The sequence below is a fragment of the Microtus oregoni genome, unplaced genomic scaffold (genome assembly GCF_018167655.1).
Source record: "Microtus oregoni isolate MIOR12 unplaced genomic scaffold, Mior012 000022F_ref0000154, whole genome shotgun sequence".
Lineage (NCBI taxonomy): Eukaryota > Metazoa > Chordata > Mammalia > Rodentia > Cricetidae > Microtus > Microtus oregoni.
The window spans coordinates 19,538,987-19,556,504 of NW_024543081.1; the positions used below are offsets into that span (position 1 = coordinate 19,538,987).

The 17,518-nt window shown below is 42.7% G+C and overlaps 1 protein-coding gene across 10 annotated transcripts in view; it reads left to right on the top strand.

Moving 5' to 3' along the window:
* Positions 1–14,539, top strand: part of Ptk2 (protein tyrosine kinase 2) — a 220,945-nt gene extending 206,406 nt beyond the window's left edge. For 7 of the 10 annotated variants that reach the window (XM_041672227.1, XM_041672218.1, XM_041672220.1 and 4 more), the window contains 4 exons: positions 2,931–2,939; positions 4,032–4,187; positions 6,613–6,693; positions 13,567–14,539. In XM_041672227.1, coding sequence (XP_041528161.1) covers positions 2,931–2,939; positions 4,032–4,187; positions 6,613–6,693; positions 13,567–13,779 — 459 coding nt within the window. In that variant the 3' untranslated portion in view covers positions 13,780–14,539. The remainder of the gene's footprint in view (positions 1–2,930; positions 2,940–4,031; positions 4,188–6,612; positions 6,694–13,566) is intronic. The other 3 variants (XM_041672219.1, XM_041672221.1, XM_041672226.1) reach the window with 1 other exon arrangement.
* Positions 14,540–17,518: the final 2,979 nt, after the last annotated feature.

Below are 17,518 nucleotides of genomic sequence, written 5' to 3' on the forward strand. Positions count from 1 at the left end.
AAGCAAAATGGTTGGCAACTGAGGAGCAATATCTGAGGTTGACTTCTTGCTACCATGCATGTACATGAAATCATGCAAACATACAAAATGATGTATCATTCATGTGATGGTATATTCCTATAATCCCATCACTCAGAAAATAAACAGGAAGGTTGAGTTCAAGGCCAGCCTGGGCTATTAATGTGACTGTCTTTGTTGTTGTTGTTTAAGAAAAAGTGCCTGTTGTTATGGATGACACCTTAGATCTGATGAGTATGGGTAGTTATTTAGTGTTGCCTCTGCCATCAGTCTCACAAGGTTGGTAGTGGTCATATTTTTCAAACTAGATAATCATGGTTCACAGAGTGGAATAGTTTGTTCGGGGTCATTCAGAGCCAATGATTGGACCAGCATGCCACTATGGGCCCTGTACTGCATACTGAATGTGCCCTCTTCTGGGTGATCAGAGTGATGTGATGTCATCTCAAGAGTGAGAGTCAGGGGGGCACATCTTCTCCATGCTCAGGGCAGGTTGGTCTATGGCTCTGAGGGCATCATTGTCATGTCCATTCCCAAAGTGACAAGAGCATCATGGATTTACTTTGGCACACATTAGCATACTCATGCAGTTATGTTGAGTAAACACAGCTGGTCTAGTGTACTGCTGAGATCAGTCCTAGAACACCTGCTAGCTAGTCTTAGCTCCATAAACCCAGGCAACTTCTCAGCACCTGTGAGCAACACTGGGCATTCTTGAAGAAACAGGTGAAGACACAAATCTTCTAATACTGTGTCATTAAATCTGAAAGGAGAAAGGAAAAGTTAGAACAATGAACTATTCTCATTTTCAAAAGCAGCCAAGAGTAAACCTTTGAACTGTCTTGTGTTATAATGAATAGCTGGCCTGGAGTCCTGACATTTTCCATCTTTTTTTATAGTTCATAATGAGAGTAACATGATGAAGTATACATGAGAATACTCTCTAACATAAGATGTTGCATAGGGAGACATCTTGTGAGAGAAACAGACTTACTTCACCTAGATGAAGATGATGTATGTGTCTTTTTTTCATTATCTGCTTAGTACAGGTAGTTAAACCCCTCCTAAAGGAACGATATTGGGCTTTTTTAAACAGTATTTTTTTATATAAAAAAGTTTGCCTTGAATTATTTGTATTTCAAATAATTCACCCAAATAACATTTAGCCAGAAAAAGTCTCCAGCTTTCTTTGTAGGTTTTACTTTTTGCAGTTCTGTTGTTTCCTAGTACTCGTGCTGGACAGGCATTTTGCCACTGAGTTCATGTCCTATTTTTCTTCCTCTGGGTTTTAAGCAGAGTAGAAACTGACTATCTCTAATAGGTGGTGGGTTTTTTTTTTTTTTTTTTGGATTTTTCGAGACAGGGTTTCTCCGTAGCTTTTGGTTCCTGTCCTGGAACTAGCTCTTGTAGACCAGGCTGGCCTCGAACTCACAGAGATCCGCCTGCCTCTGCCTCCCGAGTGCTGGGATTAAAGGCGTGCGCCACCACCGCCCGGCTAGGTGGTGGGTTTTTAACTGCCAGCCCAGGAGTTTCTAAGTTATCAAAACTCTGGACAATAAAAAAAAGTCTATAATAGAGCCAGGCAGTGGTAGCACACGCCTTAATCCTAGCACTTGGGAGGCAGAAGCAGGCGGATCTCTGAGTTTGAGGCCAGCCTGGTCTACAGAGTAAGTTCCAAGACAGGCTTCAAAGGTACACAGAGAAACCCTGTCTTGAAAAACCAACAAAATAAAAATTAAAAATCTATAATAGATGTTTCTCCAGCCAAGCTCTGACTTCTGGTATGCTACTATGATGGGTCCTAGAGGCAGGACAACAGCTCCTATGACTGCTCGATCAAAGAGTGTCATGCAGAGAAGAAGCTTTAAGCAACGTAAACTAAATTTCCATTGGTCTACTAAAACTGAACAGTTTTTTCTATCTTGATAGTAATGCTCTTTAGATATCCCCTCTGGGAAGCCTGTAGACCTTCCTGTACTGGTATTGTTTTTTTTTTGTGTGTGTGTGTACTGGTATTGTTTAAGTGCACTTCCTATGAAGAGAGACAGAGAAGTAACTACACTATGATCCTCAGTGCCTTAGAAACCTCTGGGTGTTTGCACCTCTGAACTGAAGGCTCTATAAGGCTTATAGTGGCATGGAGGCTTTTAGATAGGTCTATAGGTGGCAGTCTGCTACATTTTCCCTGCCAATCTGTTCACAGTAAGATAGCTAGGGGTTGAACTGAGGAGACAAAACAGCAAAGCCACCCAGTTTCTAAAACAAAAATACCAACCTGATTTATACCAATAATCCAAGCATTTTGAGATCCTAAGGCAGGTAGGTTGAGAGTTTAAGACTAACCTAGGTAGGCTACATAATAAAATCCTGTCTTTAAAAGATTTAAAAACATACACACAAAACAACCACAAAAAAAGTGCAGAAAGGAGTGTTAAAAAAGAGTTAAAAGCTTCTGAAGTATTTAGACACAGCCCCTACCTATAAGTTCATCATAGGCATCAAGGAATTGAAGGCTAAGAGACCATATGCAGTGACTGAGGCTCATCTCCTGGAAGTCAAATGGCAGATCACTGATTACATATGCCCTTCTCCTTGCTCGCAAAGAGCCTTGCTCTCTCTTGCACGACTGCCCATTGCCACTCACAGGCTTTGCATGCTGTCCTCATTTATCTCATGGATATGAATGTTGCATGGCAGGGTTCTAGTTATGTGCTATACAAAGAGCTGATAGCAGGCACAGGCACTTCTGACAGCCAGTGAGCAGAGAGTACCCGGCAGCTTTGTAGTTAGTGCCCAGGTATTCTGCTCATATGTTATATGGGAGTTTTCTGCTGCCTTATTAATATTGTTTTTCTTTTTTCCCTTTCTCTGATAAATCCTTTAACTTTTCCTCACCTTCTGTTCGACAATAGCCATGGAGGGTAAGCACATCATATCTGTGTGTCTGTCTGGATTGCTTTATCACACCCAGCTCTCTGCATGTGACTCTGGACTAGCATGTGGATAGCCCTGTGGGAGGGCACACTTGCTTTGTTCGTCACTTCTCATGACAGACAGGTGCCAAAAAGAGCATTTTTTCCAGAGACTGGTACATGACCAGCTTTACAATGAACTCAGATGCAACTGTCTGTTCCAGTATGCCTTTCCAAGGCATCCAGAAGTCTGGCATAACCTCAGGACCATAGCAGACCCATAATTGTATATTTAGTCTTTCTAAAATATACCCATACAGCTTGAATTTTGAAACACTACTCAGCCTTTCCCCTAGGAAAGAGCCCCATGTCATTCTGCCCTCAGCACAGAGGATATCATGAGTAATATCTGGCATCTCTGGACCCAGGTCCTGTATCATGTTTACACTCTATGATTTAATACGCTTCTCCTTATTACTACTCGAGGAACCAAGCCCTGCTGCCCTTGGTTTATCGAACAATCACCATAGGACTGGCAGGAAGTCCCTTCTCTGCTACATGAATATGAGTAGCTCTATGAAAGTAGATGATGTCTGCCTAAAGCAAATACATGTGAGTCCACATTTATCATCATGAAAAAAGCACTTTGCTGTTAGTGTGTGAAGGCAGCAAAGCTGAGCAGAACTTAAAACCAGCAGAGATCCTTATTATTGATGCTATTTGATCATTTAGTAATGTTTCAGTCACTTTCCCTAAAGTCCAATCAATCCTTGCTTATAAATTCTGTGGGTTGTTTCCCTTGTGAATGACTTGGGGGTCTGGGACACTTAATCTCCACTTTGAATCTGGAGACTTTAGTGTGTATGATTTCATCTCATTCCCTTTAACTGAGCTCAAAGTTGGAGGACATCACTGTCTCATTTGTTGTCCCTTGGATGGCTTGCTTTACTGTCATCCTCAAACTGAACTATGTCTGACAAACAAGAAAATTCATTACCTTCTGCATCTGCTTTGATCTCTTTTAAAGACTCTCTAACTTAATTGTGGTGATACCTCACTATCTTCTGGGAAGCAGGAAATGACCAGCTTCTGTGTTATCAGCTTCAGCCCCAGGAAATCAGCCCCCCTCCCACTGCCAACCTCGACCGGTCCAATGACAAAGTATATGAGAACGTGACGGGCCTAGTGAAAGCTGTCATTGAGATGTCCAGCAAAATCCAGCCAGCTCCTCCGGAGGAATACGTCCCTATGGTGAAGGTAAAATCCACTCAGTATGATGAGGGTGGCCTTCTTTCCCAGGGAAGCCAGAACTAATGCTTTGGGTGTAAATGCCACCACCAGATGGTGACAGTGTTCTTCAACATTACTGTAGCAAACAGTAGGCTGGGAATATACCTTGAAGCAGCAGAATCTTCTGATTACTGTTGTTTTTAAATTTAGTGGAATGGACAAAAAAAATCTAAAGAGCATAGGTTGTGTGGAATGTTGTGTAATAGTAATGCTAAGTGTGTGACTGAAGGAAGCAGCAGTGGGAGTTACTTCCTTTTGGGGAAGAGGTGGAAAAGAACATGAGGGGAATACTCAAGTACTCATGAAAGCCAGGGCACATCTTCAGCTGTCATTATTCAGTTGCCTCTGCCTTGGTTTTTAAGTATGTTCTGAGGATTGAATTGAAGTCCGTTGATGTATCTGACCTGCTCCTGTGGTGTTTCTCTTAAGCAGAGGAGTGGACTTTTATGTGAGTGATGATAACCCTGTCCTGGTGGTCCTGTCCACTCAGAAGGTTGAGGCACAGCAGCCACTTGAATCCCAAGAATTCTGTACTAGCAGTATAGTAAAGACCCCTTTCCAAAAAAAAAAAAAAGTAAAAAAGAATAAGGAAGACAAGCACACACTTTAATTCCCAGCTCTCTAGAGGCAAAGGCAGGTGAATCTCAGTGAGTTCCAGGACAGCCAGGGCTACTCAGAGAGACCCTGTCTTGAATTTTTTTTTTAAAAAAGTAACAATAATTGGCTGTGCAGTTGTAGTGCATACCTTCTTTAATCTTAGCACTTAAGAGAAAGAAGCAGGCTGATGGATCTCTGTGAGTTTGAGATCAGCCTGGTCTACAGAGTAAGTTCCAGGACAGTTAGGGCTATACAGAGAAACCCCATTTGGGGACAGGGGGAAAATGACAATAATTTTTCGATTTTTTTGTTTTGTTTTGTTTTGGGTTTGGTTTGATTTGGTTTTTTGGAGGATTTTTTGTTTGTTTTGGGGTGGGTTTTTTTTTCTTGGTTTTTGTTTTTTTGGTTTTTCAAGACAGGGTTTCTCTGTAGCTTTGGAGCCTGTTTTGGAACTAGCTCTTGTAGACCAGGCTGGCCTTGAACTCACAAAGATCCACCTGCCTTGCCTCCTGAGTGCTGGGATTAAAGGCGTGTGCCACTACCGCCTGTCTGAGAATGACAATAATTAATAAAGGATGGAAGAACTGTGAGATATTAGGAGAGGAGAGAATATGAGATATATTTGTATTCTATGAAAACTTTTTTCCAATTAAAAAAGTTTTTTTAAAAAGTTGTGATGGGGGTGGTTCCGTGGCTAAGAGCACTCACTGTTCTTCCAGAAGACTCAGGTTCAGTTCCCAGCAGCCACATGATGGTTTACAACTTCCTGTAACTCCAGCTTCAGGAGATAAAATGCCCTTTTCTGCTGTTTCTGGCTTGAGTCATACACATAATACACAGGCACGCATATAGGCAAAACATACATACACACTAAAAAGCCAGCACTGTTGGCAAAAGACCCAAGCTCAGTTTACCTGTAACCACCTGTAAGTTGGGCTCAAGGGTATTTAGTGTCTTCTTCTGTCCTCCATGGGTATATATATACACACACACATACAGAGAGAAAGTAAAAATTCAGGAGAATACCACCACACCCAGGCCCTGCTTAGTTTTAGGTGTTGTGTAAAATTCAAAATGGGCTCCCAGCCAGGCAGTGGTGACGCACACCTTTAATCCCAACACTCGGAGGCAGAAACAGGCAGATCTTTGTGAGTTCGAGGCCAGCCTGGTCTACAAGAGCTAATTCCAGGACAGGGTCCAAAGCTATAGAGAAACCCTGTCTTGAAAAACCTAAAACAAAACAAAAAAAATAAAACAAAATGGGCTTCCAAATAAGACGCACCTTGCACCTTGCCTCCAGGCATTGGGAACTTGTCTTTAATCAGATTAAATGCTCAGGAACAAAGGCATACACTTTGTCTACTTGTCTGAACTGTGAGGGTGCCACAGTCTGTTTGGAAGCCAGGTGGGGAAAGCAAAGAGGTGAGTTCACCTGTAGGAGCTTCTGATATAGCATCTGCCCTGGGCATGAGAGCAAAGGACAGTCAGACTAAATCTTCAGGGACAGGAGCCTAGTAACATGCAACACCCATCAGGACTCACAAACTTCTGTGTTCCTTATATATGACCTTTGTGTGGTGTCTCATGGTGGTGATCTCAGTATTTGGGAGGCTGAAGAGAGAAAATTACAGTGAGTTAGGCCAGCCTTGGCTACAGAGTGATACCCTGTCTAAAATAAGAAGAAATTTTCCTTTCAGGTACCAGAAGGAAAAACAGTAAAATACATACTTGAGAAAAAATATCAGTGTTGTCCTGACATTGATGTGTTCTAATTCTTCTGCCGTTCTTATCTTAGGAAGTCGGCCTGGCCCTGCGGACCTTACTGGCCACTGTGGATGAGACCATTCCTGTCCTCCCAGCCAGCACGCATCGAGAGGTAGGCCACAGTGCTGGGTGGGGTCATGCTAGAGGACAGTTGTGATGCTGGCTTAGTCACCAAAGTGCCCAAGATAAACAACTTAAGTTTCAGAGATTTCAACCTATGAGCGCTGGGCACCATTGTTTCTGTACTGTAGAGAGGAAGGATGCCATGAAGGAACAACATATGATTGTTGGAGGAGGTCTGTTTGTTGATTCCTGTCCACCCTGCTAGCTTAGACCCGAAATAATCACACAGAAACTGTATTAATTAAATTATTGTTTGGCCCATTAACTCTATCTTCTTATTGGCTAACTCTTTTTTTTTTAAATGTTTATTTATTTATTATGTATACAATATTGTGTCTGTGTGTGTGTGTGTGTGTGTGCAGACCAGAAGAGGGCACCAGACCTCATTACAGATGGTTGTGAGCCACCATGTGATTGCCGGGAATTGAACTCAGGACCTTTGGAAGAGCAGGCAATGCTCTTAACCACTGAGCCATCTCTCCAGCCCCTTGGCTAACTCTTATATCTTAATTTAATCCATTTCTATTACTCTGTATATCACCATGAGGTTGTGGCCTACCAGCAATGTTTCAGCACTTCTATCTCCCGCAGCTTTATGGAGGTTCCCGCCACTTTCCTTCTCCCAGCATTCAGTCCAGTTTTTCCCACCTACCTAAGTTCTGCCCTATCAGCAGGCCAAGGGAGTTTCTTTATTAATTTACCAATAAAAGCAACACATAGACAGAAGGACCACCCTCACCATTTCCCCTTTTCTGTTTAAACAAAAAGGAAGGCTTTAACTTTAACATAGTAAAATTACATCTAACAAGACAGTTATCAAGCAAGAATTTTCTTTTTTTTTAATATTTATTTATTTATTATTTATACAGTTAGCCAGAAAAGGGTACCAGACCCCACCACAGATGGTCATGGACCACCATGTAGTTGCTGGGAATTGAACTCAAGATCCCTGGAAGAGCGGGCAATGCTCTTAACTGCTGAGCCATCTCTCCAGCCCCCATCAAGCAAGAATTTTAAGTCACAATATTTATATTTATCTTTTGTCATAACTAGGAAAACTTTAACTATAAATTCTTCAACTCTGTCAAAGACTCCAGGATATAATATTACCTAAGTAAACAGGAAGTGCATTGTAAGCAATTTCCAAAATTCTAGAATTGACAGAAACATCTCGCGAATGTCTTAGGAAGAGGAAGGATGCCATGAAGGAACAACATATGATTGTTGGAGGAGGTCTGCTTATTGGTTCCTGTCCACCCTGTTAGTATAGACCCGAAATAATCACACAGAACTGTATTAATTAAATCACTGCTTGGCCCATTAGCTCTAGCTTCTTATTGGCTCTTATATCTTAATTTAATCCATTTCTATTAATCTGTATATCACCATGAGGTTGTGGCCTACCAGCAATGTTTCAGCACTTCTATCTCCCGCAGCTTCCTAAGACAAGAACCGCAGAAGAGATCCGGACAGTCGCCCAAAGTTCTTCTGTACCATTGGAGCATCAATCTTCAGCCTACAGGCCCATAGTATCTGGCAGACTTTTCCATAAAGCAGGAAATTTCAAAGACAGTTCTGCCTATATTGGCAGTTTGTCAGTCACTTTCTTCTGTGTCCTGCAGAATGTCTGGCAGACTCTTTCATGATGCAGGAACCCCAAAGGATGGTCTCACCTTTAAGCAAGTTCAGCAGTCATTTCTCTGTGGGTCCTGCATGTCCAGTTCAGCAGTTCAGGCAAGAGCAGTTCCTTGCCCAAATGGCTAACAAACTCCATAAGGAGCCTCTTCGATGCTCATCTTCCTCTTGAAGTAATTGGTGCTGCCAGGAGCAGATGTGTCCCATTGTCATGAAAAGTACTAAATTTTTAAACATTTTTTTAAATATTTATTTATTTATTATGTATACAATATTCTGTCTGTGTGTATGCCTGCAGGCTAGAGGAGGGCACCAGACCCCATACAGATGGTTGTGAGCCACCATATGGTTGCTAGGAATTGAACTCAGGACCTTTGGAAGAGCAGGCAGTGCTTTTAACCTCTGAGCCATCTCTCCAGCCCTAAACATTTTTTATTTTTATTTTTTTTTTGATGTTTTTTTTTAAATTATTTATTTATTATGTATACAATATTCTGTCTGTATGCCTGAAGGCCAGAAGAGGGCGCCAGACCTCTTTACAGATGGTTGTGAGCCACCATGTGGTTGCTGGGAATTGAACTCAGGACCTTTGGAAGAGCAGGCAATGCTCTTAACCACTGAGCCATCTCTCCAGCCCCCTAAACATTTTTTAAATACCGTATTCTGAAGGTCTCTGAAAGATTTGAAGAATCCCTAATTTACATATATATATATAAAACCTAACTAACATGACTACAATCTTGACTATTATGGATGATTAACTATTAACCTATATTTCTTAATTATACATTACATTTTTAAATGAACTACACAAACACAATACCTTAATCAAGAGCAGAAATATACGTATTACAAATTTGACCTAAAATTTGTATCAATAAACCAAGATCCATACCAATGCAAAGTATCCATCTCTAGCATATCCCTCTTTAAATGTAAATAAACATTTATAGACAATATATGGGTTATGGACATAGTTTTGTCCATTCTGCTTCCTGCTGATTGGGGGCGCTGTTAATCAGGTCTTTTATGGTGTATCCTGTGTGCTAGTCACCAGTTGGATGAAGTAAATTTTTGAGGGTGTTCATGGCAACCTTTCAGGGGATCTTGTTCCATCAAACCACACCAGCCTGGAAGCAATCCACAGGTTCTCATTCTCTGTGAAAGCAAGAATTTCTTTTTTTATTTTGGTTTTTTCGAGATAGGGTTTCTCTGTGGTTTTGGAGCCTGTCCTGGAACTAGCTCTTGTAGACCAGGCTGATCTCAAACTCACAGAGATCCGCTTGTCTCTGCCTCCCAAGTGCTGGGATTAAAGGCGTGCGCCACCACCGCCCGGCTGAGAAGAATTTTTTTTCCAAAGCAACATATCCTTAGACCCAAATTTGGAAGTCATGATATCTTTATAATATACATGCCGGTTTAGCTTAGCAACCCATAGAATAAAATGTCTCTCTGTACTTAGCTCATTCACATTCAAAAAATTCAAAGAAGACACAATAATATACATAATCCAGACTCTCTGTGAATTTTCCGTTTTTATGTGGCTTATTTTTCTTTACTCCTTTTACTCTGTCTCTTTAAAGACTTTACCTTTTTAATTTAAAGCATTAACTTTATCTTATGACTCTCTATACTCTTTCTTTTCTTCATCCATTCTTCCATTGAAGGGCATCTAGGTTGTTTCCAGGTTCTGGCTATTACAAACAATGCTGCTATGAACATAGTAGAGCATATACTTTGTTAGATCTCCTAGAAAGTTAAAGATGGCTGGGAGCTGCCATGTGGGTGCTCCTGGGACTCTGGAAAAGCCCTCAGTGCTGTTAACTGTTGTCCCATGTCTCTAGCCCCTTGCTCTTTACTCTGAAAAGATTTTCAGACTTACAAGAACTTGCCAGATTAATAATGAAAAATTTCAAGCATCCTTTATTTAAAGTGCAAGTGTCACATATCAACACTTCACCACATTTACATTCTCTCTCCAAGGTGTCCACGTGTTTGTTCATCCTTAACCATGAACATCTGTGGGGCTTCTGATACCAGGGATGGCCTGCTGTATACCCACCCTGCAGCTGTGAGCGCTGAGCCTCTGGTTGCTGCAAGCTCCTTTCCTGCTGGGTGTACTGAGGGCCTGTCGCATGTAATGCAAGGCACTTGGGTTGTGTGTTTTGAATGGTTGCCTGTCCACCTATCTCTTTGTTACCTCTGCTCTTCTGAAAGATGTTTGGCTGCTTTCTCCTCTTACATGGCATCAAATTTTGGAATGTAGAAAACTTTTTGTTTTGGCCTCATTTTTTCTTTAATCATTGTTATTTGTGTGTGCATGTATATATATATCTAAATGCATAACTATAACCCTGCTCAGTTTATGTTACTTGTATTTTTTTTAATATTTATTTATTTATTATGTATACAATATTCTGTCTGCATATATGCCTGCAGGCCAGAAGAGGGCACCAGACCTCATTACAGATGGTTGTGAGCTACCATGTGGTTTCTAGGAATTGAACTCAGGGCCTTTGGAAGAGCAGGCAATGCTCTAACCACTGAACCATTTCTCCAGCCCCTGTATGTATGTTTTCAATGCTGACTAGTTGGTATTGAATAGCCAATTGATCTACCCTTTTCTGGGGAAGATTGTCCCACTCTCAGCATTCCTCAGCTGCCTATAGTTCTTCATGTAGGGATGAGCTATTCACCCATCCACAGTAACACATCTGTTGGTGTTATCCTTGTTCAGCTCCTGTTTAGGCTGCACTAAAAACCAGGGAACAGGGACTTGCTGTGAGACTGTCTCCTGGGAATGTCAGAAGCTACATTCATAGTCTCACTAGCATAGGAGAGCTTTTTGAGGCAGGTCTAGATTGACTTGGAGCTTGAACTTGAAACCTTCCTCCCGAGCCTCCCCAGGGCCAGGATTACAGGTGCACATTGCTGCACTCAGCTGACATTAGCATTTTTTAGTAACCCAGGCTAAAGGATTCTGTAAGCATTCATGTGTGTCCTGGTAAGTGACTGCCCCAAAGCTCCAGCCTGCAGCACTGAATGTGCCGTGTTGAGTCCTGCTTGAGGTGCTCTACTGGACTGCAGCTCACATTGTAAAGCTACTATGTGATATTAAAAGAGCCTTTCTTTGATCCTGCTTCCCTTCTCTACTGCCTCCCCTCCCGCCTGCCAGGCAGCTATGTTGAGTCCAGTTTTCTGCAGTGACTTGCTCTAGAAGTATCAGGGGCCACTTAGATCAGAGTCTTCCTCACTCCTGCCAGTCCCCTCACTGGCCCTTCTGCTGCCTTTGAGTAGTATGACCAACCTTGCCATCTTCTTTTTTGTTTTTGTTTTGGTTTTGTTTTGTTTTTTTTGAGACAGGATTTTCTCTGTGTAACAGTCCTGGCTCAGTAAACCAGGCTGACCTTGAACTCACAAAGATCCCCCTTCCTCTGCCTCCCAAGTGCTGGGATTAGAGGTACCCGCCTGCACCACCTGGCAACAACTTTTTTTTTTCTTTTGGTAGTGCTGGGGATCGAACCCAGGGCCCTGTGCATGATAGGCAGGTGCTCTACCACTGTACTGGATCTCTAACGGGCAGGGCTCTTTTAAAAGGGAACATAGTGAGTGTGCACAGGAGGTACTCTTAGTGGCTGCAACTGAGGAGGATGTATTCTGTCAGAACCCCAAAGGCAGGCCAGTACGGATGCCAGAATACTAACATTGTCCCCATTCTTTCATTCAACATGCACCCTGCTATCAAAGACAACTTTCTAGAGCAGTTGTCTTGATTATGTCATTCTCCCTCTACACATTAACTCCAGCAAGATGAAGGTCAACGTGGCATGGTCTTTGTAGTTGAAACTGGTCTACTACTTGTGCAGTCTAGTCCAAATCTAGCTGTTCTCTGTAAGGTCTTTCTGAGACAAAGGACTAGCTCTGTTTGCTTTTTTTTTTTTTTGTGTGTGTGTGTGTGTGTGTGTGTGTGTGTGTGTGTGTGTGGTCTTTATCTGTTGAATTCAGGATCTCCTTGCAGGCCTCTTCCACCAGGTCTAATTCCCGCCTTCATCCACAACAAAAAGTAATCATTGCCCTGGATCATCTTTAATGAGATTAAATTAAATTAATCTATTAATCTTTTAATAGAGCAGATGTCCTAGTCACCATTCAGTGAGAATGCAGGAAGGGCTGGGTATGGTGGCACAAGCCTTTGATTCCAGTACTCCGGAGGCAGAGGTGGGTGGATCTGTAAGTTTGAGGCCAACATGGTGCTCCACAGCCCAGCCTAGCCCAGCAGAGTGTATCTTGAGGATGTCCCCTGACTCTGGCAATAGGAAGCAATAAGTATAGGAAGCCTATGCTTAGACTACTAAGACAAGATACAGAAAGCCTAGAGAGATGTCTGGAGAAATGGCTCAGTGGTTTAGAGCATTTGCTGCTCTTACAGAGAACCCTCATTTAGTTCCTAGCACCCACATACCAGCTCACAAGCAAATGTAACTCCAGCTCTGTGGCATCTCAAGTCCTCTCCTGGCCTTATTAGTCACCTACACACACGTGGCATGTACACACATGCATACATAATATATTTTAATATTAAAGTAAACCCCAAGAAAAGGCCTGGAAAGAGAATCAGCATACTAAGAAAGCATGGCCTTGGTCTTTATCCTGGGTGGCTCTCATCGGGTCACTTGGTACTAAGATGTTTGTATTATAGTGTGCACGTTGGACTAGATTTTCTCAGGTTCTGTCACATTTTGTGACTATAAAATGAAGCAAAGTCTACCATACACTGAAGTTAGAGTCCAAACAGCAAGCTTAGTACAGGAGAGTCAGTCAGGGTGACATGGGAGCTGAAAATGTAAACACTATTAGCACATGTGTGCTGCGTGCACACATGCAGGCATATAGGCACACAAGACCACATTACGGTCACTAAATTTCTAAAGAGGACAGACAGATTTCACACCCCATTGAAATCTTCCTTTTCCCTCATCACTGTGTAAGCCTGACTGGCCTAGAATTTGATATATAGACCAAACTGGCCTGGAACTCACAGAGATCCTCCTGCCTCTGCCTTCTAAATGCTGGGATTAAAGTGTGCGCCACCATGCCAAATTTATTCTGTTACTTTGAAAGTTTATTCAAGGAAAATAAAGTTTTATTTTTTTTCTTGGAGGCCCAAAGAAGGACTCAAGACAAATGCCTGGGAGCTGATCTCCTGACCCTCTCTTGTATTTCCTAGATTGAGATGGCACAGAAGCTGCTGAACTCTGATTTGGGTGAGCTCATCAGCAAGATGAAGCTGGCTCAGCAGTACGTCATGACCAGCCTGCAGCAGGAGTACAAGAAGCAGATGCTGACAGCTGCTCATGCCCTGGCTGTGGACGCCAAAAATCTACTTGATGTTATTGATCAAGCAAGACTGAAAATGCTAGGGCAGACACGACCACACTGAGCCACTGGCTATTGAACACGGCTTTCTGCCCTTTGGGAGATCTTCTCTAGCATTCCACCAGCAGCAAGGAAGTAACCGTGTCCTCGGACGCCCACACTCACAACTCCAACTGAATGACAGCTAGCTGAAAGTCTCTCTCTCATAAGTTTAACCACAGTATGTGTGGTTTTGATTTGTTATTTTTCTAAATAATGTTGAGAAAAGTCTGGATCCAAAATGTGGCATTTTTCTGAGAATGAAGATTGTACATTAAGAAGCTTTTAAAATATACTTGGTGTTGGAATTGGGATGTGTGCTTCTAGAAGTGGTAATTCCTACTGACTGTGGCTTAAAGTTGGAAGAGGAGTGTCTTAGGAAGGAGGACTCCCTAAGAGCCCAGAGGCTGGCCATCCTTCCTGCCAGAGTTTCTGTCCAGGCTGGGATGCTATATGCTAATCTCATTTACAGAGAAAGTGCATAAAAGCTATATTTTGAAGACTGCGTGGTTTCAGAAGAAAACTTCTGCCCTCCCTGTCTCTCTACCTTTTTCTTTCCCGTGAATACTGAAGCATTGAGTTGCAAACGATCTATAGAACTGACAAAAACTCTTATCTTTCCTCACCAGAATTCTGTGCCAGTTTTTTGTAGCAATGTAATTTTTCTTGGGAGCTGAAATGCTTTGTACCAGAGCACTCCCAACTGCATCAAGAAGTTCCAGAACCATCCCTGTTCTCCATTTTTATATAATTTATAAGAATGATTAAAGCCATGTTGACTCTTACAGCCACTGGAGCTAACTGATCTTCATTTCGTCTGTCTTCCCGGGGAGGACGTCACAGGACAGACAGGGATGTGGGTCTCTGATGTGCTGTTGTCACACCATGTGTTCTGTTAGACAGTTTGGAAAGCATACCTTCCCTTTAGTTTGTTGGGGGATATAAATTATTCTCAGGAAGAATATAATGAATTGTACAGTTACTCTGACCTATTAAAGGTGGCGCCAGGAAAGTTTGCGTTGCTGTCGCCTTTTTTTAAGGGGGTGGGTATTGAAAAATGTCCAGGGGATCTGTGAGAAGCTGTCACTTTGAGGAGCTTTTATTTATCACTAGTCTCTTTTGCTTGTACAAAAGTGGAGGATTCCACCATAGACGACAGCCCAGCCCAGCCTGCCGTTCCATTCTGTCAGGGTCTTAGGTAGTTTTTGTTTGGTTTGTTGGTTTTTTGTTGTTTTGGGGGTTTTTTGTTTTTGTTTTCTTTGGTTTTCCTAGACAGGTTTTCTCTGTGGCTTTGGAGCCTATCCTGGAACTCGCTCTGTAGACCAGCTGGGCTGTCGTCTATGGTGGGATCCTCCACTTTTGTACAAGAAAAAGAGACTAGCGATACATAAAAGCTCCTGGTACTCATAGAGATCCACCTGCCTCTGCCTCCCAAGTGCTGGGATTTAAGGTGTGTGCCACCATCGCCTGGTGCTATTTTTTTTTCAAGGGGTTAATTTTTCTGGTTGGTTGGTTTGAGTTGGAGGGGGGGTGTTTTTTTTTTTGTTGTTGTTGTTTGTTTTTTCCAAAACAGAGTCTCATTACGTAGCTCTGCTTGGCCTGGAATTCATTACATAGACCAGGCTGGCCTTGAACTCACAGAGGTCTGCCTGCCTTTGCCTCCCAAGTGCTGGGATTAAAAGTATGAATCACCTGGCTTGGTTTGGTTTTTAGAACATATTTGCTACTTTATTACTCGTGTTTGTGTGCGTCATGGTGCTCATACAGAAGTTAGAATACAACTTCAAAACTCGGTTTCCTTCCTCTATCAAGGCTTCTAAGGAGTGAACTCAGGTCAGACTGTGTTGCAAGTGCTTTGACCCACTGAGCTAGCTTACCAACCTCAGTTTGGGCTTTCTTTGTAGCCCAGGATACTATAGAACTCAGGGCAGTCCTGATGCCTCAGCCTCTCCAGCATGTAAGGAATAGGCCTGAACCACTATGTCTTGCTTTTCATTCTTGATTCAAACATACAGAGCTCCCAGCACTTGGAAGGCAGAAGCAGTTGGACCACTGTGAATTTAAGACCAGCCCGGTCCACATAGTAAGTTCTAGGTTAACCAAGGCCTTGTCTAGAAAAAAAAAGGGGGGGACAGATAAACAAAAAACTTGCCTAGTGAAGTCATGGATCTTGGAGAACATAAAACTTCTGCTTTATTAAGCCAACATAATTCCTAACTATATTCTTAAGCATTTGTCTTTATCTTTTTTTTTTTTTTTTTTTTTTTTTTTTTTGGTTTTTCGAGACAGGGTTTCTCTGTGGCTTTGGAGCCTGTCCCGAGTGCTGGGATTAAAGGCGTGCGCCACCATCGCCCGGCTTATTTATTTAGGAAGACAGACAGAAAAAAATGGCCATGAATTTGAAGACTTCCCTTTGGATGTCTACAGTGTGTGATAGTATAGCCAGACTCGAGGGAGCTGTCTGCACAGGGGTCTCTCAGGCTCTTCCAGAACAAGGACTCTGGAAGATGGCTAGTGACACAGGCCCCCGGGGAGTGTGGTGCTCAGGGAAATGTAACTCAAGCAGATTCGGCTTCTTTGCATATGTGACAGGTTATCTGAAAGGAAGGATCGAGGATTGTCAGCCTCTTGAGCTGTGGCTTACCCAGAATCCAATCTCCATTACAGCCGCTGTGAGCTAGGGGTGTACCTCTGTGGGTATGTTTCCATAGCATGTAGAAAAGAGGATGTCTCTGCCCCTCAGCCATTAGAGGCCAGTCCTTTCTGCTATGATTCTGCCAGATGTGTTAGGAGACAGTTGACCTGAGCTCTCGGGCTGCAACAGGGAAAGGGCTCACCACGCTCAGCACCTTTGCTTCAGACTGATTTCCTTTTCTTTCTTTGGTTTTTCAGGGTTTCTTTGTTCTTTGTGTAACAGTCCTGGCTGTCCTGGCTACCCTGGAACTCAGAAATCCACCTCCCTAGTGCTGGGATTAAAGGTATACACCACCACTACCCGGCCTTTTGGTTTTTTTTAGACTTTTTTTTTTTTTTGGTTTGTTTTATTATATATTGTTCTGCCTGAATGTATGCCTGCAGGCCAGAAGAGGGCACCAGATCTCATTATAGATGGTTGTGAGCCACCATGTGGTTGCTGGGAATTAAACTCAGGACTTCTGGAAAAATAGTCAGTGCTTTTAACCTCTGAGCCATCTCTCCAGTCTTTAGACTGATTTAATGACTACCTTGCTTTAAAGCAGAGTCACAGGTGAACCTCACAACTTGTAACTGGAAATAAAGAAACCTTGGCTAATGAGAACAGATGGAGGCAGGGGCTGCAACAGTGTGTGGCCAGAGTGGAGATGTGGAGCATGGACCTGACAGTGCCTCGTGGAAGCCACTCACAGCCCTCATTAAACGGCTCTGGGGTCTGAGCAGGATCTGGAGGTCACGTTTAAAGACTCAAATTCATCTGACACTCAGGTCTTCAGATGACTCCACTTGGTCCTGCCTGCCTATCCAGACAATTACCTATGGAGAGGCAAGCCACATGCCTACTGGCCTAGTCAGGAAAAATTGAGGCTTTTTAACAGCCTCCGATTGGTGACCTCAGAGCTTTCCAATTTATATTGCTTAAAATTAAAAAGTAAAAATAAAAGAGCATGTAAACGCCGGGCGGTGGTGGCGCACGCCTTTAATCCCAACACTTGGGAGGCAGTGGCAGGCGGATCTCAGTGAGTTCAAGGCCAGCCTGATCTACAAGAACTAGTTCCAGGGGCTGGAGA